General features: G+C 43.4%; 1 protein-coding gene and 1 long non-coding RNA gene across 3 annotated transcripts in view; one reads left to right on the forward strand and one right to left on the reverse strand.

Moving 5' to 3' along the window:
• RAPGEF4 (Rap guanine nucleotide exchange factor 4) overlaps positions 1–17,039 on the reverse strand; it is a 175,495-nt gene that overhangs the window by 157,670 nt on the left and 786 nt on the right. For both annotated transcript variants that reach the window (XM_080973326.1, XM_080973327.1), the window contains exon 2: positions 2,428–2,570. In XM_080973326.1, coding sequence (XP_080829452.1) covers positions 2,428–2,570 — 143 coding nt within the window. The remainder of the gene's footprint in view (positions 1–2,427; positions 2,571–17,039) is intronic.
• The window catches only part of LOC308458739, a 395,423-nt gene that overhangs the window by 106,219 nt on the left and 272,165 nt on the right, over positions 1–17,039 (forward strand). The window lies entirely within an intron of this gene.

The following is a 17,039-nucleotide window of genomic DNA, read 5'->3' on the forward strand; positions in this document are numbered from 1 at the left end:
GCTAGGGATGATGGGAGTTGTAGTCCCAAAAAATCTGGAGGGCTGAGTTTGCCTATGCCTGTTCTATGAAGTGGTAACTGGAGCTTGTTGTTGCTTCCAGTGGGAGACCTTTCTGTGGAATTCTACAGAGATCTATTCTGGATTCCTGGGCTTTCAAAACACTTACATGAAACTGTACAGAGAGGTGATGTCAAATAACGACGCCATGTGATTGACAGGCGGGTGGCCCCAATGTTTCTTAAATTTAGCCCATGGAGCCAAAAATTGGTTTTTCATCTCTGCGCTATGCCAATACAATCCCAGAAATAAATACAGCCTCCTTGATTGACTTTTCTTCCCTTGAAGAGGTGCAAAACTCATGCCTCGAGGGTAACAAAGGAAAGAGTACAGATGACCAAAACACCATAATGGGAGAATGTCATGATAGAAGCTATCTCCATCGAAAAGCATTGTGTCTGGAATGATGGGCAGGGGGTCTAGAGCAAGAGGCAGATTTAGGGTAGCACAGCCAGTTTGTCCACACTGGATGCCGAGCCGAGAGGGCACCATAACAACAATGAACAACAGAAGGGGGGGAGAGAGGCACCAAATTTTGGCATTGCGCAGGGGGCCACCAAAATATTAAAGCCCAAGTCTGCCACTGATGGAGCCGGGTTATTAGGCCACATCCTGGAAAACTGTCATGTCCCACAAATGTGGAAGAGGATGAAGCCATGGCTTCTCTCACCTTGCTTCTGTTATGGTCCTGTTCTCACATTCATCTCCCATCTGCTGTACAGAAAGTCAAGAACCCTTCTTGCTTCAGCAAACAGGAGAGAGGGAGGCAAGAAAACAGATGGGGGGTGGGCAGGACTGAGTCAGGAGAAACTGTGGTGGCATTATCTTTCAGAGCTGTGTGGCTTGTCTCTCCAGACGGCAACCTAGAAGCCATATGTGACTTTTCCATCTATGGTGATTGATGAGCGATAGCTAGTTTACAAGTAGTCATCACTTGATATTTAAGCTGCATTCTAGTAATCTTAGCATTGTAACAGCTTTCTCCCTTCTCCTTCTCCATCCAGAGCCCTGCTCCTGGCCCTTCTGTCACTAGACGCCTATCAGGAACCTCCCCTTGTACGTAAAGAACTGCCATACTGTACAACGCTGGCCACTTAAAAGACATCACTTCCCATTGGAAAGGTCCATCATGGAGAGGATGGCAATGGAAAGTTTGGGTTCCAGCTCTTCCTGAGCACCTAATGCATGGGTAGGCAAACTAAGGCCCGGGGGCCAGATCCGGCCCAATCACCTTCTCAATCCGGCCCACGGACGGTCCGGGAATCAGCGTATTTTACATGGGTAGAATGTGTTCTTTTATTTAAAATGCATCTCTGGGTTATTTGTGGGGCCTGCCTGGTGTTTTTACATGAGTAGAATGTGTGCTTTTATTTAAAATGAATCTCTGGGTTATTTGTGGGGCATAGGAATTCGTTCATTTTTTTCCCCTTCAAAATATAGTCCGGCCCCCAACAAGGCCTGAGGGACCGTGGACCGGCCCCCTGTTGGAAAAGTTTGCTGACCCCTGACCTAAGGCAACACAGAAGGGTTGTTAGAGCTGTCAAACGATCCTTTTGACAAGGTATCGTTCCTCTATACCAGCTAAGTAAATAGCAGTGGTGTTAATGCCAGACCTCCAGCCATTCACACTTCCTCATGACAGGCTATGCCACAGATAGCTGAAGCCTTGGTGATGCAATCAATGACTCAATAGTTTGACAGTGTCCCTGCTCAGTTTTCTTTGTATGTGACAGATGTATGTACATAATATTCTGCAGGTTTTGCTGTAGTTTATCAATGCTGCTTTTTAAGAAAACCAAAGTGCCAAGAGGAGGTAATAATATTTGGAAAGACTGACAAGTATGCACAGATGTAGTACTGATGATGGGGCAAACTGTGTGTCCTCCCTGTGTCATTAGCCTTTATCACTGTCAAGGCAGCATCTCAGCCAGAGTCTGGAAGTTATCCAGTGTTATCAAGTGTTACCAGGCACCTATGCAAAGATTTTGTAGACCAGAGTTTTCCCAAACTTGGGTCTCTGGCTGTTTTTGGACTACAACTCCCATCATCCCTAGCTAGCAAGGTCAGGGATGATAGGAATTGCAGACCAAAAACAGCTGGAGACCCAAGTTTGCTGTAGTCTATTCTAACAACTGTAAAGGGTTTATTTACAGAAAACTAAAGGATTTCCTATTAAAAATAAGAGTTTTCGCAAGCTACATAGCAGAAATGGAAATAAGGTTTACAAGACCGACAGTACTGTAGTCAAACTAACCACTGCTACAAAGAATGTTCTATGCTTCCAACATTCTAATAATTCAAAGACCTTGTGATTTCTGGTTACTGCTAAGAGATTTTCTTATCCACAGAAAGAGAGAAAAAACATCTTACATGTAATTCCCTTTTCCAGATTTTCATAATAGCCACAGAGACATATTTGCTGGAGAAGATTTGGATGAAACTTCTCAAAAGCTTTCACTTCTTTCAGCCGGGTGAATATAATATCCACATCTTCACCAGAGCGCTCCAAAGGCCTGCAAGGACAGAAATGAGATGTTTGCCTGTCTATCAAATAATGGGTTCATTTTTCTTTATAGGTTACCTTTTCCCATAGTCTATGGATGATTAATACACACACACACAAACACACACCCTCAACCCTTCAGCAACAAATACCAACCCATCCTAGGCTATAAGTGTCAGTACAGCAAGGAAATGATAATATCTTCAACTAGGAACTTCAGAAAAGTGCTCCGACTCTGATGAGCCGCACAGAATTCTGTAATGCTTAAGTAGCTACTGAAAATATTTTTCTAGAGGTATTTTTTAGAAGCTCCAGACTATTAGCGCTTTGCAGCAAGGATTCAAGCAAACAGATAAATTCAGGTTTGCACAGTGGGTTAAAGCACTCTGCCGCCCTAGTACAACAAACTCAATTCTTAAAAAGAAACTGAAGTTTTTATGGTTAGGAAGGTGATGGGAAAATGCGTTGAAAAGTAATGAACAAATAATGAATGGGAAGATTTAGAAAAGCCCGCAAACAAATCAGGATGGATGGAGGATGAATACTTATTGTCTTACAACCTTCCCACAAATGAATCAGAATAAATATTAAATAAAGACTAGATGCAATGGAACCATCATGTAAGCTTTGTGCAAACAAGTCAGGATGAATGCTTAATAAACAGGTAATCTAGAAGAACCCAAAGAGTACAGCTGATGCATTACTCCAACCTGCAAACATTGAAAAATGAGAATCTCCATTTACTGGCCTGGTTCACAAATCACAGCAAAATCAAACTTTGGTTTACTAGGATCACTCAACCATTCTGGCTCCCAGACAGGAGCTCACATCCGTTTCTCCCCTGTCCTTCTAGAAAAGCATGGTATGGCACCTAAGCAAAGATTAATTTAGCATATCACCTGAATCCAGGATTGTGGTTAAACTCCCTCCCCTTTAAGCACAATCTGTTGCCCTTGCAGATCATAGTTAAGGAAGAGTGGCTTTTGCCCCGATCCCCAGTTTGGATGATAAGCCAAACCTTCCCGGGCAGCTCCTGGTGCTGGTATTATAAGGCTTTACATCAGCGCCAAGTGCATGGGAAGCTGTTTCCAAATGTTACGGCTTTCACAAAGAGCACTTGTGGATGTCTTGTGTCCTCACTTGTCTAGGAAACAGCAGCAATTGACCCATCCCCAGAGCATTTCCATCAGCAAGGATTCTGAAATATACTTGGAGTCGAAAGTGGATTTCATGCTCTTTATTCAGCTCATAGTGGTGAGGAGAAATGGAAGTTCCCCCAGAATGTCTGCTTTATACACATTATTTACACAATGGGCCCCACGTGATTGGCTAATTCCGGGATTCTCCTGTAGGCCAATCAGGTTGCGGATTCACTTCCATCTGGAGCTGGATTGGGTGGCTCCTGTGGACCAGTAAGACTGCTGCATTCTGAATCCTATTGTTCTAGGACCAATCAGACTGCTGCATTTTGGATCCTATTCAACTCAGTACATAACAGATTCCAAAAGGAGGAAGGATTTGAATGACTTGCCACATGTTGCTTCTCGTTCAGCAAAGATGCATGAAGTAATAAACGGTGGGGCATGTACTTGGGACAGTGCTCAAATTTTATTATGGAAGGGAGAAGGCCATTCTTGATGGAATCTACACCACCCCTACCCTCCCTGTTTTTGCCAATTTACACCCCTCCCCGCAATAGCTTTCCAGAAACAATAGCTAAGGAAACCTTCACAAAATGTGAAGAGTCTTTGGGATTATGTGCCAAAGTCTCACAGGAGGGACCTACAAGTATAGCATGTGTTTTCAACGAACACACTAAAACCAGTGCCGTTTTTATTTTTTTAATCTGCTAATCATTCCTGTCGGAACCGGGGGATGGAAAGCTAGATGGACATGCCCCAGCTGGAGTGTCCCCCTTCTCAGCCTTGCCGCTGCGGAGATCCATCACTCATCCTCCTCCGACGTGCGTCTGCAACTCATGCTGGCATGCATGAGCACACGTTACTCAGCAGAGTAAACACCCAACAGATCTGGCTCGAGGCATGGATACTAGGCTACGTTTATTGTACATAAATCAGGACAAAGAAAACATGGCTTCTTTCCTTGTCGTTCTTCTCGGAGAGAGAGAACACAAAAGCAATACAGAGCGGATGTTCCGCTCACAAGACTCCAACAATCTGTGCTGGAATGTAAACGCATGTAACAATCCCACACATCTAACAATCCCACACATGTAACTGGATTGGATTGATCTTTATTACGGCCATTGGCCCGTCACACGACAGTTTCCCATACCAACATAATGTACTTGAACCTCCAAATTTAAAACCGTCAAAACTTACAAAAAACAGACAAGAACCAAAGCAGAACAAAAACAAAAGACCAACATCATACGTTGCAATAAATTTGTAACATAACCATCACCATCTGCTCACAAATCAATAGAAGACATCAATGGTGATTCACCTAGTTACATCCTAAAACATAGATCATGGTTTAAAGGGATTTTCCGAGCCACACAGGAGTCCGTTTCTCTTCTTTAGGGATAGGACACTGATCAAGAATCTGGCAACCGTGAGTGATCTTAGGGGGTCATCATCATTTAATAGATATCTCAGTTTGGCTTCATTCGTATCATCGGCAATTCCCTTTAGATATTGGGCAAGAAACTTGCTCCTGGCCGATGAGTGAAAAGCACAGTCAAAAATTATGTGATGCAACGATTCCGGTGCCCCACAATTACAATCACATAAGAGCGATATCTGTCCATTGGAGAATCTATTTCTCAGCATGTTCGATGGGAAGGTGTTGAATCTTGCCTTTACAAAGGCATATCTATGAGCCGAAGAAGTTAAGGAATTCAAATAGTTTGGGAGCCTTAAGAGGGGTGATAAACCAAGGTTTAGAGGTGAGCAGGTACCATTGCCCAAGACCATTTTCTGCTGCAACTCCATCTCCTCTAGTTTACAGGTTACTGTTCTTTTAGCTGGAACTATGTCCTGCTCTAGTAATTTGGATGGGGAGATTCCCATTGCCGTTATTTTCAGCTGTAAATTTTTTACCCATGGGCTCTGGAAATCATCTCTCCACATACATTGTATCAAGTACAAGTTTGGGAGATTGTGCCATAGAGATAACCAGTGACAAAGTATGTGCTTCCACAGAGCGTTTTCCAGGGATACAGTATTAAGTTCCATGCGTAACGCTGTATTACTTACACAGTTGGGCAGTTTCAATATCCCTCTTAAAAACTGATTTTGAATAACCTCTAGGTGAGATAGATTGACAAAAGTCCCCCAAATTGAGATGGCATAGGCAATTGTCGGGATCACCTTGGCCTTGAAGACCTTCAACGCCGATGGGATATGAAGGGCCCCATCGGTGAAGAAGAATCGCAAGATCGCCAAGGAGATAGCTTTGGCTCTATTTGTAACATAGGCTACATGGGCCTTCCATCTAAGGTTATGTTGTAACCAAACTCCCAAGTATTGGAATCTATAGACTTGTTCGATGACTCTCCCATCAATTCTCCAATTATGGAGTTTCCGGCTCTTTGAGAAAATTAGGATCTTAGATTTTCCATAATTAATTGTAAGGGAATTTGCGTTACAGTACGATCCAAAAATTTTTAAGGCCCTCCTGAGACCTACTCTAGAAAAGGAAAGGATGACTGCGTCATCCGCATACAGTAACAAAGGGCAGCGATAAAGTGCTAGGCGGGGTGCATGAATCCTTTCTTGAGCCTCTATTAGGGGAGTCCTCATATCGCTTATGAACAAGTTGAACAGGAATGGAGCCCACACATGTAACATCCCACACATTCCCAACAATTCCTTCTCATCTTGAAACCCCAAGGGGATGAGCCCTGCAGCCTCGGATGTGCCCAAATCATCGTGCTTCCTTGATCAGGGAAGGAGCTTCGAAATGATGATGTCTTCCCTCTGCTACCATTTCAGAAACGTTTCTCTCTACCTCCAGCACCCTCCTGGAGAATTAGGCCAGGGAGACTGAAACACTGCCTCGAGAAAAGAGCCGGGTTCTGTGACCTGTACAGAATATGCAAGTAAAGCATGTTTGCTTTGTTTACTTGTATAAGCGCTTCTGCCGGTGGGGATCGGGGTACGGACCCTGCAGTGCACCAGAAACTTTGTTCTCTTAACAAATGGCAACGCTAACCATTCTCACTTTGGTTTCTGAGGCTATGCATAAGTACATAGGAAGCTGCCTTATACCATTGACTATCAGCAGTTCCCCAGCATTTCAGTGAAGAGTCGGCCACAGCCCAGTTTGCATAGGCAATGGATATCCAAGTCCTTCTTCATGCCAAGCAGGTGTTCTATTGTTGAGTTACAGCCCTGATATCTCAAGGACCACCAGCTCTCACATGAACCTGACTTGACAGTTAAGGTCATATCCAGATGTCCCCAACCTCGGGGGTTAGGCATGTGACAATCATCAACAAGGCCCTTTCCAGAGTGGTGCCAGGCTGTGGAATTCCCTCTCTAGAAATGTTAATCTGACACCAAACCTTTCTCTGTTTTAAGACTCTGTGTTTGTGTGTGTGTTTGTCCATGCTCTTAATAAACAGAGATGCCGATTTAGAAGCTAAGGTGCAGCAGAAGGGGAGAAACAACAAATGAGGTGGGAAGTCGACAAAAATAAGAAAAAAGATGTAACCGTGTTTTGACTGTGTATGCTAGAAATGCTGAAATGTACCGTATTTTTCGCTCTGTAAGACACACCAGACCATAAGACGCACATAGTTTTTGGAGGAGGAGAACAAGAAAAAAATATTCTGAATCCCAGAAGCCAGAACAGCAAGAGGGATCGCTGTGCAGCCTGCATTTGCTCCATAAGACGCACACACATTTCCCCTTACTTTTTAGGAGGGAAAAGTGCATCTTATAGAGTGAAAAATACAGTAATAAAATATAATTGATGCTTTTTTTAAAAAGCCCCAGGGATGCCGATTTTATCTGATGTTGATTTTTTGCCTATTCAGGTGTTAATATATGTATTATTTATTGCTGAAAGCTGCCTATTGTGTATGTGTGTGTAAAATTAAAAGGTGGGGTCTTAAATAAATAAAATACCTACAAGCCTATCTTTCCAGACAGATTCTGGGTGGTTCTGTATGGATGGGTTAAGGTTCTTTGGCTACTGAATTCTGGCTCTGATAAGAAATTCCGCTCTTGATCAGTTGCAGCAGCAAGGCAACTGCATGGCCCCAGAAACAATCTGCAACCTGTACCTGTGCGAGCTGCTCTAGTTGAAAAAGAACTCAATGCACATGAAAGACACTGTATGAGATGAACTCTAAGATCCACCACAGATTCTTTAAGAGTCTGCCTGAACCAAAGAAACTCTTTTTGCCTGACTGTTTTTGAACTGCCAACGGTTTGTCCAAGTTTTCAGAAGAACGGCTGGAAGTTGTAATGGCAATTATTTAACTGCTAATTAAATAATAAACGGTCAGTTGATTATTTCTTCACAGACCAGAAAATTCAGGCTTCATCACTGTTTGTCTGCACAAGTGCCATCATCAAGCAATCAATGGTGGCAATCTGCTTATAGTATATGAACAGTGCTTAAACTGCAAGCTGCCTTAAAAGAAGCAAGCATTAGTGCACCATGAAAAATTATGTTTATTGTATCTCTGAAATGTGGTCAGGATCATAGCTGTCAAGTGTCCCCTATTTGAAGGGACAGTCCCTTATTCCAGCGCCATGTCCCACTGCTGTCCCTTATTGATAGATGTCCTTTATTGATAGATGTCCCTTAAATGTCCCTTAAATTTCAAAGGAAGCAGCTCCTCTCCCTCTCCCTCCCTCCCTGCCGGCCAGGGAGGAGGGAGGCTCCAACTGTGTTTCTTGGCTGTGTTGCTCACCCAATAAGAAGTCTAAGAACGACTGGGGGGTGGAGCTTGCATGCCTTGTGTGTGGCTAGTTAATGCAAGCTGAAGAGGGTTTTGAATGCTGGACACCATTTTGTTGCATGTGCTGCTGCAAACTTTGCAATGCAAAGCCAGGCCGGAGAGCCATCTTAAGTTGAGGCTGCATAGGCCTTGTGGTGCATGTGATTCAGATTCTATTCAGTTGAACCTCTGGTTACAAAGTTGGTTGGACAGTGTTCTCGAAGCTACCAGCATGAGTTTGACCAGACTGCAGGAGGACAGGAAGACTGGAGTGCCTGGAACAGGTGAGGCTGCAGGTCCCTTATTTTGGCTGCTGGTCCCTTATTTTCAAATCTGTAAGTTGACAGCTATGGTCAGGATACCTGCAGCATTGTGTCAACGCTGACACAGGTAGAAAGGTAGGGAGTCCACTCATTGTGTGTGTGTGTGTGTGTGTGTGTGTAGCTGTTTTTGGATGACAACTCCCATCATCGCTAGCTAGCAAGACCAGTGGTCAGGGATGATGGAAACTCTAGTCCAAAAACAGCTGGAGACCACTGATTTAGACTCTCTTACAAACTCAAGTGTGAAATCAAATTAAAATCCAGAGATTCCAAACAAAAAGAGCAAATTAAGAGTCCTGTGATGCTTAAAATACTTGTGGGCATAAGCTTTTGTGGGACAGATACCACTTTGTCAGGAAAGCACTTAGCTACAAATCTAGTGATTACTACTCTGCTGAAACCTCATAAACCTTTAAAAAAAAATTCTTGCAGGCTGAAAATCTCAAGAGAAAATTGATTTATGGTCAAGCTGTTTTTATAAATGGTGTCAGAAGTCAGCTTGTGGGCTTAAAAAAAAACCCTGTAATTGGAATAACTTAAAACAAACTTACTGAGCCTAATTGAACCAGCAACAAATTAATTACTTGTAAGCATGCTTTTACACTTTATTACACCTACTTAACCTTTTGATTGAAATCAAAGGGACTTCAAGTATTTCAGTTTGATCAGAGTAGGCCCCAGATTAGTAACTACAGTATCTTCAGCCCCATTCATAAATTTTAGGTCAGCATCTGCTAAATGTTTTGTTGGGTTTCCCTAGGGGTTTTGCAATGGGAAACTCAGAATTTTATTCTGCAAAGGGTACACAATTCTGCTTACCAGACCTTTCATGGCAAGTATTCCTCCATCGCCCGCTGGTAACCATGACAAAACAACCCCCAGACTTCCTTCACAACGTGGGAACTGAGGAAGGGGGCATTAGGATTGGTTGTGCTTTACTTCAGTGGCGCTCTGAGCATTTTGGACGCCTCGCGCATCAACAGAGATCGTGTCCGTCCTTGAGGTGCAAGCCAGAAAAGGAAAGCTGCCATTCATTTTGGCACTAGAATGCTGAGCCACTCAAGAGTGCCTCTGTAGCCGAGCATAAAAATTCAGTTCCAGACAGGATTGCTAAGCCTTGCCGTTTTGGATAGGATGCTCAGAGAGTCCCGGAAGCTCAGTGCTGCAATAACGCAAAGGCTTCCCTCTGAGGCTGCTGCAGGCAAGTGGGGGAAGAGAGCCTCGTGGTTGTGCTAGGCTGCTGAGTCTCTCTGAACATTTCCAAGCCCCAGCACAACTATGGCTTTTTCTTGCTACATGCTCAGAATACTCCAGTAACGTCTAACTCTGGATCTCTCCCCCTCCCCACCATTTTAAAATGCACCAGTCATGGCTCAGGGGCTTCCTACAAAGCCACTGTCCACCTCTGGTCACCCTGTTACCTTGCCTCTTCAGACTATCGTTTGCCATTTGTTGTTTTACAAATAATTTGTAAGGATTCACGAAGTCCTGAACAACTTGGGGCCAGGATACCTCAGGAGTTGGCTGAACCCAAGTTGCTCAGAGCGTCGTTGGTCATCTCTCCCCCAGTTGATGAGGCTCATCAACAACAACAAGAAACTGAGTCTTTAGTGCCATTAGTCTAGTCTTGTGAAATACTTTGCCAATAAATATTCAGTGGGTGCCTTCTGTGCCAAATTTTTAACGCCTACTAAAAACTTTTCTATTCCACCAAGGCCTATGCAGGTGATTAATTAGGCATCACCCACAATAGTCTATCAATATTTGTTTTTAATTTATTTTTTTGCTGTGGCCTTGTTTTAAACATTTTATAATCTTATTGTCTGGCTTTACGTTTCTATATTGTTGCAAACATGCTGTGATATATTTTCATGATACTGTGGTATATCAGTATTTTTTTATAAATAATAAATCTTCATTGGGATTAGTCAGGATTTTTTGTGGATCGGGGAAGCATCAGCCTGTATCCTTTTTAAAATAATTAATAATGATGATCTTTCTTTTTTCTCAAGTGCAATATTAGGACAACGAAAAGAATTTATCACTACTAAGCAACATACCAAGAGCTAAGACAAAGCAACCAATGGACAAGTGCCTCATTTTCTCTATTGGAAGATCTGCTAACCATTTGTCTAACCATTTTTAATTTGAAAAGCAAAACTCCCACATCTAACCTGCAAGGCAGGAGGAGTGTAATTGGCGCACCCAGTTGCAAATACAACGAATGTCCAACCTCACAGATGCCCCGAACACCTTATTGGCTAAACAAGCCTTTGTATCATTACAAAATAATACTACTTGGCATAAAAACCTACTAGATATCCTATCCAGATACAACCTACCTGAGTTTAATACCCTCAAATTGTGGAGCCCTGATAAAGTTCGGGAATGGATCTTTGAAAAAGACGCCTTTTTGGACTCCACAAAGATAAAAAACTCTGGGTTTTCCTACTGGTTTCCCCGAGTAAAAGCAGTCAAAATCTGTGCCAACTACTTGGTGGAGATCACTGATCCCACCCTTCGGAGAGCTTTTACTATGGCACGGTTTCAAACACTGCCAACTGCATATCTGACCGGTAGATTCACAAAAACCCCAGTAGAACATCGTTTATGCCCTTGCCTTATGAAAATTAAAGAGGATCTTACACATTACCTCCTCTATTGCCCCATCTACTCGGGCTTTAGAGACGCATTGCTGCAAATTATACCCAACTCTATAACCAATCCTTAAGATAGAGTAAAATTTTTGTTAGTTGATGCAAACCCACGTATTACCCATGTGGTAGCGGTTTTTGTGATGAAGGCCATGAAAGCCAGGGAAAGATTTATGGATGACAATGTAAAGACCCCTTCATCGTCTGTTTAACTCGTTGCTTGTTTTCCCTCTCTTTCTATTTTGTGGGATGAAGGTTTTGTTGGCGTAGTATGTAATGAATTTTAATATTTTTTAACTATTGTTGTGTTGATGTTTGTGTACAGGCATGGTCCTCACAATAAACGGATTTGATTTGATACAACGAATGTGTGTCAGGTTTTCATTAAATCTGTATCAAGTTCAATTAAATCTGCTTAATTAAGACTTGGTGCAGCCTGGTTTGATCTGCTCTTACTTATTATCAGGCAAGTAGGTAAAGGTAAAGGACCCCTGGACGGTTAAGTCCAGTCAAAGGTGACTATGGGATTGCAGAGCTCATCTCACTCTCAGGCCGAGGGAGCCGAAATTTGTCCATAGACAGCTTTCCGGGTCATGTGGCCAGCATGACTAAACCGCTCCTGACGCAACAGAACACCGTGACGGAAACCAGAGCGCATGGAAACGCTGTTTACCTTCCCACCGCAGTGGTACCTATTTATCTATTTGCACTGGCGTGCTTTCAAACTGATAGGTGGGCAGGAGCTGGAACCAAGCAACGGGAGCGCACTCCGTCGCAGGGTTTCGAACTGCCAACCTTCTGATTGGCAAGCCCAAGAGGCTCAGTGGTTTAGACCACAGCGCCAGCCATATCCCTACATCAGGCAAATAATAATAATAATAATCAGGCCAATAATACAGATTGGCAACAATCCTGTCCAGCATTACCATTCCTCAAGTCTTGGAGTTGTCAGCATGATGCCAATCGTCGCAATGGCATCCTTGAGGACTTCACCTAGCACCTGGAAAACCTCTGAAGCTTCCCCACAAACACACACATTTGTTGCTCTGGCTACCTTTTTCCTCCTTGTAAAGCACATAGAGCCTGCACATAATCACATGCATTTTGCATGCACCATCTGTTTGTTTTATCGTTAATGCTGTACTTATATATTCATTTTCCAAAGGTACACTCAAACAAAGGTCACACCGCAAAGGACTAGCTCAGTTCACTGTGTCCTCAAAGCAACCCTCAATCTTTAAATAATTCATGAAAAGCCAAGCAAGGATCATAACATTATTGACACACCAGGACAGTGGCATTACATGGTTTCTTCTGTGATCAGCTCCTGTAGGCAAGCACAAGAGCTGGCAAAAGGCACTGCAGGTTCTGAAAACTGCAAAGAGAGCCTAAGAATTAATATATACTTCATTGTATGGAACTGTATATGGTGTGATCTTTGAACATCATCGTTCATTTGGTACATGCATTATCTTAAATTCTATAAAACAAAGATGTAAATGTGGCCGTTCTTTTTTAGACCCCAGCAAGAAGTCTGGAAGACTTACTTTGCAATGAGGGGATGCTGTGCTCTTAACTTTGATCTTCTAAGCATTGAATTAGTAAGAGTACTGAGACACAAGAGTACCTCACTACTTTTGGACACAAAGTTCCTAGCTTAGTAAACCATAGCCTAGCAAGCTGGGAATACATGTTGGGCTCACATACATCCAGTCTTCAACTCTGATTTAAAGAGATTTCAGTTCTGGTCTCTTAGGGTCATGGCTCCCAGGATCAAACCCTGCCTTCTTCAAGGGATGAGGGAATCAGCCTCAGGTGTACATAACCAACCAGAGGCTCTTGCACAAGAGCTGCAATTCATTAGATGTGGTGCTGCCCTCAAATACGACTGCTGAAGAATTCAGCTACAACAAATCCGGTGTGGGGAAATGGAGCCATATTACACATTGAAGAGTTACACCGACTGCTTATTTATTTCCAGGCCCAATTTGTCCCGGTGCTTTATAGCCCTAAACAACTTAGGGTCCAAATATCTGAACAGCTTTATTTTCATCCCATTTGGATGACAGTAAGATGAGCTACATGGGGCTACCTTTACAAAGTGTTGGGCCAATTCAGCAGGTCCAAGATCCTGCAGTCAGATTGCTGACCAGAGCCAGTTACAAGAGGAACACAAACTCCTTGTTGTAACTGCTCCACTTGTCAGTTTCCAGGCTCAATTCAAAGTGCTGGTTATGAGCTACAAAGCCCTACATGGGCTTGGGTCCAGGGTATCCAAGCCTGCCCTGGTTTTGAGATCTTCTGAGGTGGCTTTTATTTATTTCAATTGGGATGCAGTAGCCCATCAGCTTTGCTCACTGTGCCACCATTTTGAATATGGCTTTGACAGGCATACATCAGGGTTCTAGTAAAATACGAAGCAGTTCCTACAAGACTGATGTTTGCCCACTACTCTGGAGGCAAGAGAGTTTACAACCTAGCAGCCTCCCTCTTTGAGACACGAAGTGCTGGGTGGAAAGGTACCCGTTCTTTTGGAACCAAACTGGGCTAAATTAGGTTGTGGTTATAAGCAAGTTACTGTCAGCCAAAAATAACAGCTGTGCTGTTTAGCATGGAAAGCAATTTCTTTGATAAGCTGCCTTTCTTCAACAGCACTCATGCAGAACTCCCAAGGAGGTCTTCATCAGACTCATACCAGCTTAGCTTCTGTGATGTTGCTATTATCATAGGCCTTCCTCACACCACAGCCTTGTCTCACATTATTTCTCCCTCTCTGGTATTTTCAGATCTGTACAGTATGAGGCACGACTCTGTGGGCTGCAATCCCATATGCTGCACAGGGCCTTAACTCTTAATGCCACACACAGTATACACACTTACCTGGGAGTAAGCCCCACTGAAGGCTGCATAAACACCATGCACTGAAAGAAGCTATGTGCTCTAAATGCGCTTTGAAGGCTGCATACACACCAAACACTCAAAGCGCATTTAGAGCAGAACACATGGCTTCTTTCAAAGAATACTGGGAACTGCAGTTTATTCCCTCAAAGAGCCAATTCCCAGCACCTTCAAAAACTATACTTCCCAGGATACTTTAGGGGAAGCAAAGGCTTGGTGTGCATGCAGCCATACTCAGTGAAAGCCATACTCCCGAATAAATATGCACCATTTACCTGAAAAACGCTCAACAATAAATTTAGGGAAACAGCTGAAGAGCTATAACCTACTGAAATCAATTTTATAATCAGTATGATCAGCTAAGGTCGTGAATGGTGCACACTGCAAGATGCCTATCATGTGACTGCCGGTGATAGGATGAGATCACACTAGTCCTTTTTTTGCCATATCCAATCCCCAATAATAATTCAGGTGCTTTAAGAAAAAAATTTGCTTTACTACTCTCTTTTCACCCATCAATCAGTGTTAATGAACAGTGACTAACAACGTATTGTTTATTGCCAAACCAAAAATCAGATCCAAAGTGAAATTACCCTGCCTGACAGAATCCGGGAACAATCACATTTGTGGCCCATGATGATGAAGAAATCATTTAAGAAACTTTAAGGTGGGGAAGAGAATGAAGTGATGAGTGTCATTCTGTTACCAACTTGGCTTTTACTGACATGAGGTAGAGAGATCTTTCACTTTCATGTGAAGGAGAAAGGATAAATCTCCAGGAATGTAGTCAGGTAAGAGGAGATGTTAACTCACGGGATTTTTTAAAATGGGAATTCAAATCCCGAGAGAAAATGGAAGTAACAAGGGGAGAGTTGGCATACTTGTATCGGTGGGCGCAGTAATAAAGGTACCGGTATTCTCACCTGCACTATGGGCTTTAAGCCAGCGGTACAAGAACTCCCACCACCACCACCACCACCACCATGGACCACTTGCCAATTGCTGCAGGTCTTGGCAGATTTTTACACCTGTTGTAGTAATTGCAATGTGCAGTGCCAGATGCAGTCCTTTCAACGCGGTCTTTTTATTCCTTTCATTTCTTACAGGCTTCATTTTATTGTATAACATGCATTTGTCATAAAACAACGCAAGGAATAAAAGCAGCGAAAAATATACAATTACAAATCAATATATTTAAAACAATGTATGTGCCATCTCTTGACTTCAGCCACAAATTAACAGACACACTGAACTACCTGAATGAAGCAGCGGCCCATGGGCTAGTGTTTGGGAACCCCCTGCTCTAAGCCAGAGGGCCAGTCATCTGGAACAAGTGACCCTGCCATGTCTTCTTGAAAACCGAGAATGGTTGCAGGTGGGCCTTGGCAACAAGACTCTCCTGCCTAACTCCTCACACCACACCAATCTGCCGATTCCACCTCACTAACCACAGTTGTTGTGGATTGTGATGGGGTGGTGAAATCCACCATGGTGAGCGATAGGATCCATGTTGTGAGCAGCTGCATGCATGCAGCTTGGTGCGTGGTCTTCAAGCATATGAGATGCCAAGTGGCCTCCTTGTTTGACTGAATCATTTTTGGAATATACCACAAAGGGTATGTGTATATAGTATAGCAGTATAACACACTACATAGATACACCAGGGAGCCCAAGTTCATACAGAACCATCTCATTTCAGGGGCGGAAAGGCCAGCTAAGTCCATCTCACCACTGCATCTTCGCTTTCCTACGAAATCAAGCCACACAATAAAATCAACCCACACCAACAAATTAAGAATATGGAGTCAGGTTATACATGAATATCACCTTTTTAGGGCTTCCCAAGGACAGCATTCCCCCCTAACCCACAGGGTCAATCTGCCTGAAACTCCGGAGAATCTCTCTGCCAGTCAGATTAGACATCCCTGGACAATCTGACCAGGCATAATGCAATGGCCTATGTCCTCACGATGCCCCTCTTTTTTATACACTATTACCATCCCACAACTGAAACATCATTCTGGAAAAGTTAGCGGATAAAGAGAGAGAGAGAGAGATTGAGCAACTTCTGCAGTGTGACATTGGTACCTCGGGTTAAGAACTTAATTCGTTCTGGAGGTCCATTCTTAACCTGAAGCACCACTTTAGCTAATGGGGCCTCCCGCTGCCGCGGCTGCACAATTTCTGTTCTCATCCTGAAGCAAGGTTCTTAACCTGAGGTATTATTTCTGGGTTAGCAGAGTCTGTAACCTGAAGTGTCTGTAACCTGAGGTACCACTGTGTGTGTGTGTGTGTGTGTGTGTGTGTGTATATATATATGTCACGCTGCAGAAGATGCTAAATAAATAATAATATAGATGGACATAGTGATCATATCTTACACTAAGATGCCTTCTGGAAAACCACCCCACCCACCCAAAGTCTTGTGACCCATCTCCAAGGTAGGTGCTCACGCACAGATGCATTATTGATCTCTCCGTTTCTCCCTTGCTAGCAATGCCTAAATGCACAGGCCTTGCAGCAAGAGCTCTCACAGGAACCAGCAGCAGCGGGAAGCCGGGAAAGACACGAGGCGGACCCAGAAGCTCCTATGGGGTGCTTGGGGGTGGGGGGGAACAACCCTTTCGTTTCCTTTTCCTCGGGCACGTGCATTATCTCCCAGGCGGCCCCTATGCAAAACGCGTGGCCCC

This window comes from Podarcis pityusensis, assembly GCF_964106645.2.
Source record: "Podarcis pityusensis genome assembly, chromosome: 1".
Taxonomy (NCBI): domain Eukaryota; kingdom Metazoa; phylum Chordata; class Lepidosauria; order Squamata; family Lacertidae; genus Podarcis; species Podarcis pityusensis.